Source organism: Rhopalosiphum padi, chromosome 1, assembly GCF_020882245.1.
Source record: "Rhopalosiphum padi isolate XX-2018 chromosome 1, ASM2088224v1, whole genome shotgun sequence".
Classification (NCBI taxonomy): domain Eukaryota; kingdom Metazoa; phylum Arthropoda; class Insecta; order Hemiptera; family Aphididae; genus Rhopalosiphum; species Rhopalosiphum padi.
This window is the reverse complement of record NC_083597.1, coordinates 8,009,303-8,021,159: the sequence shown is the minus strand read 5'-3', so window position 1 is coordinate 8,021,159 and position 11,857 is coordinate 8,009,303. Positions and strand designations below refer to the sequence as shown.

General features: G+C 26.4%; 1 protein-coding gene across 1 annotated transcript; it reads left to right on the top strand.

The window, feature by feature from the left end:
• The first annotated feature begins 1,295 nt into the window (after positions 1 to 1,295).
• LOC132918711 (uncharacterized) lies at positions 1,296 to 11,013 on the top strand. The gene is made up of 4 exons (XM_060980138.1): positions 1,296 to 1,388; positions 5,190 to 5,567; positions 10,047 to 10,179; positions 10,901 to 11,013. The coding sequence occupies exons 2-4, from the start codon at positions 5,210 to 5,212 to the stop codon at positions 10,926 to 10,928; spliced, it is 519 nt and encodes a 172-aa protein (XP_060836121.1). The 5' UTR covers positions 1,296 to 1,388; positions 5,190 to 5,209; the 3' UTR covers positions 10,929 to 11,013.
• The last annotated feature ends 844 nt before the right edge of the window (positions 11,014 to 11,857 follow it).

The following is an 11,857-nucleotide window of genomic DNA, read 5'->3' as shown; positions in this document are numbered from 1 at the left end:
GTAAATACTTTAAATTTTAAAAAAATGTTTATATTAGCGTTATCTATTTACGAATAAATTTTTAAAATATTTTTACTTTTTTTAAGCTATTTATAGACAATTACAATTTTCGATTTATTAAGTCTTTTTTTTTTTGAAATGCCTATAAAAAAAATTTGGCTCTCCAAACAATTCTCTAAACGTTTAATTCCATACATTTTATTTATCTCTGTATTTATTCTACTTTATAAACTGTCAATTCAAATTAAAATAAGATTATTAATACTTAAATAAATTTAAAAATTAGATATTGTTTATATTTATATTTTTTGGACTATTGTAGCGATTGACGTCTATGGACATCATACATTATTCTTGGATTAATATGCTGGCTGTGAGGAATAGTGAGCGGGGCTCACTGCTGACCTAAGATTTTCAGGCACGCGTGGGGACTGGGCGTATATAAATATATAATAATGACCTATGTGTATTTGACGGGAGTGAGTGACACGGAGAGGAACCCGACAGTGAAGAAGACTCCAGACTTCGCGACAATCTGCAAGGCCACTATCGAACATCCGCATTCACGATACGTCGTCGTCGACACATACCCAGATTTTTTTATAAACATTTGAAGTTAAAATTTGAACAAAGTAACATAATATTTAATCTAAGAATAACGATGTTAATTATTTTCTCATACTTCGAAAACTTTATCCACGAGGAATTAAATCTTTTACATGTATTATGAATTTTACTATACCTATGTAATGACAATTTTTTAAATGCCTATATAAATTAATTTTAAACTATTACATATTTATACCTAACATTAATCTATTCAATTTTACACTGTTCTACGGTAAGATTGATTTAATAGTTAATAAGAATAATATTGTATAAAATAAGTATAGATATTATTAAAATAATTAAATATTAATAATATTTATTTAATAAATTTAAATAATATACAATAATTTATTATAATATTAGTATTATTATTGTATTACATACAGTGACATACTTAATAATTGTGAGGGACATTCACCGCCCGATGGTGTAGCAGACTAGTATACGTACAAGCATATTTATCTCTAAATTGTATTTTTTTTTAATTAACGATAGAATATTTTAAGATATTCATCCGGCAGATGGCGTTGTATAATTTAACTTACAATAATAATATTACTGGTTTTTCAGTGTTATGACTATCCCATCCCCCCTAATGTGTTATTGTGTTCATAATCATGTAACACAATATAGTACATAATATCCTACACACAGTCGTCATTCCATCAGTACAGTGTCTCTACCCGGTACGAAATATCTAACGTTTTGTTTACCTTCGTTATTTACGATAGATATACTCGACACGCAGAAGCGAACCTATATTGCAATATCATTAAAAGGTCAGTATACATAAATTATATTTATCTACTCGGATTTAATTAAATACTTTATATTGTAATATTTAAACTTTATTACTTATATTTTAATTTTACTATACACATAAAGCGTAATATGTTTCCACAGGATCTATTTCTATTATCTATATTATATTGTAAATACTAATAATGTAAAGTAGGCAAGTGTTTTATACTGTTCAATTGTTCAATATAATTTGAAGAAGACGTGTGCAATATGATATTGTGTTAATTAATTAAACCAAAAATTGTACATACGCTTTATCGTTATTTATTATATTGTATACACATTCAATCAAATGTTTAATCACTGAAGAATTGATACTATTAACACAAATCAGTCAAATATAGGATTAAATAATAATAAAATACATTTCTCTATCGAATTTAAAAAATTATAATAATAAAATATTTCAATTAATATAAAATAATATTTATTACCTTTATTTGGTTAAGAACTTAATTATTTTAAAATGAACAGGTTGTTAGTGAAATAATTTTAAAATATTGTAAATGGGATAAAATAGTATTTGTTAATTTGTTTGCTTTGAGTTTTAAAAGTATTAAATCCGCTTTGCCACTCCATCCCCTTGGAAATGTATTAAGGTCAAAGTAGTATCCAATCGGATAACGCCCCAGTGACCGATTATCGTTTTCACATTGTCTTTTTGGCTGCAACTTGTTTGCGCACAATCCATAATTTTTACCTGAAAAATCGGAACTCGTTTGCGCACACGGTTATATTAAATGTACAACTGGTTTGCGCACACGAAAATAATTATATTTTTGTCACGCCTGCACCGAAAGTTTGGTTTTCTACTGCAGTTGAAGCGTTGGAAAGTGACCTTTTTCCGTCCAGCGGGTGGAAAAGTGAAAAATGCTAATAGTGCTGGTCGGAAAAGTTGAAATCCCGACAAGTGCTGGTCGCGTAACTCATTCACATCAGACATTTTAACCAACAATTTTACACTCCACAGCCTCACATACACCAGGTAATAGACGTAATTCTTAAAATACAAACCGAAACAGAATTAAAAATAACATCAATCAACAAAAATATAAATAATAATTATCGCCGTAAGGAGTCAATAGAATCAGTTGAACATCGCATAAACTTATGAACAAAGTATACATCTGGCGAAATTGACCAAATTAAATACATTCAAATAATGGGAAACCGTTATTGCAGAAAATAATAGACACGTATATATTATCCTATACGTATATTTACCAATCATATTATATTAAAATTAAAATTATCATGCATTTTTAACTTGAACAAGTATTAAATATTATTTATTACAATTATTAGAGAAGGAAAATGTATGTAAGTACTTTAATAATAAAGAAATATTAATATGCAAGGTATTAAACTATTAAAGTCTAAAAGGTACGCAAACCATGTGTATGATTACGGCTCGACTGTTGCCAAACGAGTGATAGTTTTGTGCCCAAACAAGTTGTCTTTTTGGTATTTGTGCGTAAACCAGTACCGCCCGTCTTTTTTACCGACGCTATGTTATCGTACATGAATTCGGGGTCGGCTTGGCCATTCCAGAGATTCCTACCTGGGCCCTTGCCGTATTATAGTTCCTGGGCCCTTGTACTTGTACTGAGTTACCCCAAAATACAGTATAAAATTATTAGGCCCCAGAAATAATCCTGCCTGGACCCTCGGTACCCGGCCGATTCGCAACAAAATATCTGCAAACAAATATATAAAAACATATAATTAAAAACCTTTTAATACAAAATTATAATTGAAAATTCAATAATCAGCTTAATTAAATTAAATTATAGTCATTATAATATAAATTCAAAATAATATATCATAACATAACGTATAAATTATACGTCAAATCAGTGCGGTTCGTACGTAGGTGTGCAGGTGCAAGCGCACCACATGCTATTTTATCAAAATAATATATGTATTTTTTTAGAACTTAATCGTTATAAACCGTTCATTGAGGATATGGGGGAGCTAAAAAAAATTATTCAAAAATATTTTTCGGTAAAGGTACGGTTTCCCTGCAGCGTCAAACTTCAAACTACTATGTCGTGTCCATATTATTGCTTCCTAAGTAAAAATAGTTATACAATATGCGCACAACAATCGGTGCACAACACTGTGGTAGCAGTTCAGTACCCCACATAAATATGTATGGTTGATGAGTGGGGGATCACGAAATACAATGCAACTTAGTGCGCAGTTACTACTTCGAACCGAATTTTAAAATAAACGTTATCTACGTTATTTTGAGGGTTTTCAACCTTTTTTTAAAATTATAAACTATGTTATTAATGTAATTATTAAATAATAATATGATAGTATTGATAGTAATACAGTAATATAATACAATGATTTACATATTAATAAGATACATATATATATATATATATACATTAATTTAAACAGTAAAAACGTGATACATCATAATAGTCAAATTAGTTAATGCTTTTTTATTATTGTTTTGTGCACTACCTATTTTTAACGCCACGAGCCGCTACTGCATCAAATACATGTAATATTAGTTGGAATACAAATTGAAACAATAGAAATAGTAAATACTATTTGATTCATTGTAATGTGTCCCTTAGTAAACAACTTGTGCTTTTATTTATTTCTGAACTTTTCTTGTTATATTGTTAAATATTATAGTGACCCAAAAATCAAATGATGCTGATGCACAAACGATATACGGCCATATTAGTTGTATAGCGTTAAAGTTATTATAATTTCTTATACTTTTAGATATAGAGTGAAATGATGCATAATGTGCATATTATGTCAGTATTAGTTTTACAATGATATGTTGTTTTTAATTTGTTTTGATTGTGTCAATAATCAGTACTCGTACTTTAACTTTGTTAAAATTCAGTCATAAACTTTATGGGTACTTTCTGCAATCTTGTATCTTGTATCTAAAAGATAAATTTTAAAAATATTCAAGTATAATATAAATAGGTACAGATACAACTACTAATTTTGCAAGTAATTAAATATTCGATAAAATGTATTAGTAATTTTTTTCAAATTGAGCACATACCAATACCCTATAGTTAAAGGTTAATGGTCGTCAAAAAATAGAAATTAAATTTTTTTTAAATGCCTTGATGATTTAAAAAAATTATTTTTTCTACTATTGTCTATTTATACCAAAAATCACCTAAGAAATATAATTGATGATCGTAGATTTTTTCTAGTTTAAAAAGTGTCTTCAGATACATAAAATAAAAACACGCATCATCATTGTAAAATTAATGCATTCACTATCTTTATAGATATTTAAAGTTTTAATTTTGATAAGATTATGAAACGATTATAATTGTTATGTGTAGACTAATAAATTCAATAAATATTAATCGTTTTAGTACTAAAAAATGTTCACTATTATATATTTTATTGTTTTCTTTAGCCAACAAAATTATACTATTTAAAATATTTAAAAAAATTTTATGCTATATTAATACTACAACACTATTTAAATTCACACTGATCTACGATTCACTATATTAATTTATTAGTTAATAATAATAATTGATTATAATATTATATTTATACACGATGTTTTTGGTAATTATAAATTCAGCATACTGTATTCCTATTATTATTCATAGAATTATACATTTCTAAAATGTTAACATAAAAATATAAAACTACGGCGACTATGTTACTTAAAATACTGCATTCTTTTGAGTTATTTTTTGTAAATTTTTTATTATACCTAATAATTAGTATATGCTTTAATAAATAATAATATTATTCGTTATGTAAATACAACGCAGTGATCACTCAATAATATCATATGGAACGATTAAAACCTCATTTATCTGCTAAAGAAAAAAGAGATCGGAAAAAAAATCGGACTAAAAATAATGTTATTGGTGGTCCCAGTACCAGTACTTTTGTCACCGATCATTATACATGGCCGGATCTTTTGGAATCTATGAATCGTCGCACCAAAAATGGATTTTCCTCGACATCAAATAAACGTTCACCCGTGGAGAAGGCTAAAATTCCATCAAATACATATTTAGCCAACAAAGAAAAAAGAGATCGAACTATCAATCCGACTAGCCATGGTATTGGTGCTCCCAGTACCAGTACTTCTGTCACCGTTTATAATACGTTACCGGACCTTTTGGAATCACAACAACGGCAACGTAAGTACAATTAAATATAGTAAATAATAAATATACCTTTAGATATAAATGTAATATATTATCATTGCACATCGTACATTGCAATACTTTGCAATTATTATTTTTATCTATAACAGTATGTGTGCAATAGGTACCACACAGCTCTTTATTGTTACCTAAATATAGATACATTGGTGCAACTATAGTAGCTAAGCCATTGAAAACACTCCAAATTATAGTGTTATAATAAGTAACTAATTAAGTAATTTATAATATTATTAATTATAATAATTGCAATAGTTAATGAACCTAGAAAAATTACGATATATAGGTACATCGACTGTATACGAACATCAACTCATCGTAATCGTTGGTTAAATTATCTTAAATTGTGTATAATCACTATAATATGCTCTAGTATTAAGTCATGAACCCAACCATTGAAAGAGATAATAATAATTCAACTATAAAAATGTTCTATATCGTTCAAATTTGAGAGTTCACTTCTATTTTTTAATTATTTCTTATTAAAATTAAAAATATTTATTTCTCACACAAAAAACTATAAATAATTCAATCATAACATTTTACATTTTTAAAAGCATAGGTAACGTTATTAAAATGACTAAAAACTCATTTAACTCTACAAAAACAATTAAACATTCTAAACACCAATATTAAATTTCACGTACTTACATGCTATGTGTTCTGATATCTTATAATAATACATACATACATACATACATACACACATACATAGTAATTACATCAAGCGCGGATCTAGAATATATTTACGGGGTGAGGGGGGCAATACCATGTGCGTATCGTATTTTATCGGCTAGCAAAAACAGACATACTAAAATTTACCTGTGTGGCAAGTCTACTGGGGGAGCGGGATGCCCCCCTTGGATCCGCACCTGAGATACATATATATATATACATACAGGTACCGCAACGTAGACAACACATAACAAATCTCGCATGTTACCAAACATTCACATATTTTATAATATTTTTTATCAAACACGTAGATAGTATCCCAGAATATAATAAGGGAGAGTATAGACTAATTATTAATAATGTTCTAACCTAACCTAACAACATTATATGAAAGCGAAGGTAGGCCTGGCATGTCTTGGTACAATAATCCCAGACATAAGAATTATAACGATACCTCTTTTATAGTAAAACGCATTGCGTATATAATTAAACGCAACGCGTGCATATACAAGAAATTACGCAGTAGCTGAACGGATAACGCAGCTGCGGTTTGCAGGGATCTAAAAGATTAGGTATGCGGCGACGTCATCCGGAACGCCATACGATCATCGCACGTACGCCAGAACCCTAAAATGCGTAATAGTGTGAGTATTATACGGTGACGCATATGGTAGGCAAGAAGGGACATAATGATAAGTAGGACAGTGGAAACCTACTATATAAGGGGGCTCTGGAGAGGACACCAACTACACCAATTACGGACGTAATTTACCAGTGTTAACACGAGCACCTTCACGCCAGTCTACATGAAAATCTTGTCATTTGGACTTGGTCTACTTTTCTAATTGTAAAACACTTAGAATTATTTTCAATAAAAAAAGAAAAACACTGAAATATTTTGTCATTTTTATTTTTTCACCTCGACTACATTACAACTATCAACGCTTAGTTGATTGGCTCACTACAAACAAAAGCGCATGAATATTATATTATGTGCCTAGTTGTTATCAGTGTGTTGGTGACAAGTAATAATTACCACAAAGTACTAAGTATGTGGTGTACATTTTTTCTACCATACTGTTAAAACTAAATAGTTTGCGATTATTTAACTTTTTTTATTTTATTTGATTCTATAGACGAAAAGTTGAATATGTGGGTTTTATAATGATGTATTTATTTTTTTATGTCTATCACCCTATATTACTAAGCATTTATGTATTATAATATATTTAAATTGAAATTAATTATTATTGTCATTCAATTGAATATCAAATAGTCAGCACCTTAAAATTAATTGAAATATTTTGAAAACGTCATTGTATATTATAGTAAACAAGTTAATGATCAATAAATATTTCAGAATTCCAACAAAATAACTTTTATATGATCGTTATTAATGTTTGTTTAAATACTACATTTTGTCAAAATTATTAATTTAAATGTCTAAAAAAAGTTGTGCTTATATAATACTTATTAAGCTATTAGGCGCTTAGTATTAAAATTTCAAGCCTAGTTATAAAAAGTGAACATTATATATTTTATTATAACTAGAAATAGTAAACTAATACTTATAAAAACTGAAAATTTTCGTTATTTGATCAAATTTATCAATATTCGAATGCTTATAAAAAATGGGGAATTAAGATCAACTTTATTTTTTAATTTTACGTATGAAAAACATTATAGTATTATATTTTCAAGATTTTTAAAATAGCGAAAATTCTTTTATTGAAATTACTATTCCATTATTCATAAAATTAATTTAAAAAAATCCAAATTTAAAATTTAAATAATCAGTTTGAAAGAGTTAAAATATATTAAAAACTACATAATAATATACCTAAACAGAAAATGGTAATAAAAACATTTGTAAATTGAAAATTTGTATAAATAAGATTTTAAAATATAAAGGTATTTTTCATGAATATTTCATACTGAAATTAAAAAATCTAAAAATTATACAAACATAATTATTTTTTATTGATATTTGAAAAAGTTAAAATTTACAAAATAACACATTTTAACGACGAATATCTAGATTATTATTTTATTTATTAATATAAAAAACTTTATGCGTGAGGACATAAAACTACTAAATATATTATATTATTGTGAATCTTACTATACGTCTATACGTAATGATTTTTTTGATTTATTTTAAGATATTAGCTATATACCTATATACTATCTATATACTATGAACCTATTTTTACTGCAGTTTTGCGGTATTTACTGCAGGAAGATGTTGGTCTCCGCTCACAATTATTTTTGTCTATAATAATATACATTGAATTCAAAATTTAACACAACCATTACAATGACATCTAATATGTAGTAAAGCGGTACTCAATTTCCTACCTTTTAGATTCTGAACGGAGTGATGAATGTATTGATTTTACAATGATGTGTTTTTTTTATAATTATTTTTTTTGTGTCTGTCATCACGTTTTGGAGTAGTAATAATGCTTTGATTTTTGACTTCAGTCCCTCTTTGAAAAGGAAAATTCATCTAGTTGGTACTATGGAGGGTCAAAAGTAAAAAATTTCCAGTAGTTTTCAAAAGCATCAGGAAAAACCCTGAAAAAATAACGGAAAAACGGGAATTTTTACACATAACCACTTTTCTACAAAATCGATTTATTGATTTTGCTGTAACTCAAAAACGAATCATTGTAAATACTTAAAATGTTCACCAAATGTTTATATTAGCATTATCTATTTACGATTAAATTTTCAAAATATTTAGAATTTTTTTAAACTATTTATCAACGATTGAAATTTTCGATTTTTCTAAATTTTTTTTCTTAAAATTAATTCCGATAAAAAAAATTTGACTTTCCAAAAAATCTTTAAAATTTAATACAAAGTTTATTATAAGTTGTACTTATCGTAGTAAAAAAAAATTAAAATTCGTTAGTCACAATTTTTGTTTATAAGCTTTTAAAGTTCAAATGTTTAAGAAATGTATCAAAATCGTGAAAATTTGCAAGGAATTTTGAAGTTGAAAAGTCATAACATTTTTGTGATTTATACCTAAGGTTAAAAAACCCAATACAAGGTTATACTTAAGTTACTATAAGTACATAAGTACTTAATATTTACTTAGAAGTTACATAAGTAACTGTAAAAAAAAATTCCAGCGTCAATATAGAAAAAATGTATGAGCGTATGAAATTTAATTTTTTATGAAATCGCGTAAAATAACGATATATTACAATTTAATATAAGTAATAAAATAGTATATCCTATTAATTATCCTAGACTGACAAATCATCTCCGTTCAGAATCGTTTTTCGTATATAATGATACCTGCATGACTGCATGTCAAATTTAACACATCCAATATATAGTGACCAGTAACCGACTCTCCATCTCTACTATACAGCAGAACGATACCCACTTGCCCACCTTTTTTTTTTAGTTTATTTTTATATAAATGTCTTATATTATAAAAGGTTAATATCTAATCATTTTTACAGCTCTTAAAAGTAGTGTTAAACGGAAAAAAAATGTATTAATATATTATTGTTAAATCATTACATTCATTACTCCGTTCAGAATATAAAGTAAATTGCTTTTAATATAAATAAACAATAAAGTACCAATAGAAATAACCTGACACTCTAATTTTTGTATAAGTACCTAGAAGTACCTAAATCAATTTTAAATTTAATATATCTGAGTATCTGATACTCCCTCACAATAGCGACCGTATTACCGTAATGTTTATTTAATTATAAAACAGAAGTGAAATAATTTATAAATTATCTGTTTAAATAGCCAACAATAATCAAATTGAAGACAAAAAATCATCACTGGCCTGCATATCTCCGATTACTTTTTCTGGATCTATTGTTGCCAACCCTGCTAAAAAAAAGAGAGAGCGTTTCCGCATATTGAAGTTGAACACTAAGTAGGTATCAAATTATTGTATGTTTTATTTTGTATCATAAATAGATTTTATTTTAATTAATTCCATCAATTAATTTGTATGGAACATATCAGCTTGTGAATATTTAAATGTTTAAAATTATATAATGAGTAAGAACTAAGTAATAGTATTCAGTTTGTTTTATTTTAATAATTTTTTAGGTAATAATTAATAGATAATAGATTTAATGGACTTCAATTAACTAAATAATAGTTATACCAATTACCTAGTAATAGGTACCTACATTTAATAGTTTCTTAAACTCAAGCATATTTTTTATATAATATGTTTAAGAAATAGATAAGTTAGAATTTATATATTTATTTGAACATTGTAAATTGTATCTACTTAATAATTAACATCCTTTTTTTAACAGTGAGATGAATATATAAGAGTAGGTTATCGTTGATACAATATCAACATCACGAGCCAAAATTGTTTAAGTAATGATAAACTATGTAATGAGACAGAAAAGCCAGAATAAACATTTTATTTATTTATTTTCCCATACAAAGAAAACACAAATATTAATTAATATTATTTTCTTTTTATTGACAAATTGATTTCTTCATATAATAACTCTGATAAGTATAAATATTATACTGAGTATAACAGTGGTCAGTGGTAGATTGTATTAATAGGTAATAATTATAATAATTATTATAAAAATATTTATATTACTGATTATTATTATTTGTTGCAGTGGTAATGATGTTCAAATTTCAAAGTAGATTTATTGGTATTCATTTCTACCATATTCTTGATAAACAAAATTCAATAAAATACATGGAACTTGCCAAAATCATAAAACAACTTTAAAATATAGCAATAAGCATTAGTATTAATTATCATGTTTATAACAAAATTATATACCTAGTTGATATTAACCCATTTTTACATTATTTGTATTATTCATTCAAGTTATTCTTAAGGAATTTTAAAAACATCAAAAATAAATTTGTTGATAAAATTGAACTTTCAATTGAAAAATAACATTTTTTTCCTCAAAAAGATATTATGATTTATTATATTGTATTCAAAACAATATTGTTAAAATTAAAAATTATACAGGTATTAAAAGTATAATATTATTAATTTATGTATACGATGAATTTTTTTAAATTATTTATGCTAAGAGTCTATGTAGCTATTTACACATTACAAGGTAAATTGGTGTTTACTTATATGTCAATTACAATTATATGTCATGTATATACATAATATATTATAATAAATGTAATATTTATGTTTTTGGCAACAATAAATCTACCGCATTACTTATAATAATACTTGTAAATAAATTACCTAATGAAAATCATTCAAAACAAAAGCTGACTTACAGTCACCGCATTACAAAGAAAATATATAGTTCAGTAAACAGAATTTATATTTAATTCAATTATATAAAATAGCTGCTTGTAGACAGCTATACAATTATCTAAAGTTATTAATATGATTTAGTTAAACACTTATAGCTGAAAAAGCTATACCGCTATACCTATATGTTATTGTTGAATATTATAATATCACAAAATAATTTTTGATCTGGAATAAGATACACAATAATTAGGCCTATTTGAGGAAACACGTTTATAAAACGCGCTGTTGAAATAATTTGTACCTTCCGATTCGGAATAAATTATACTACAGCACTCACCTT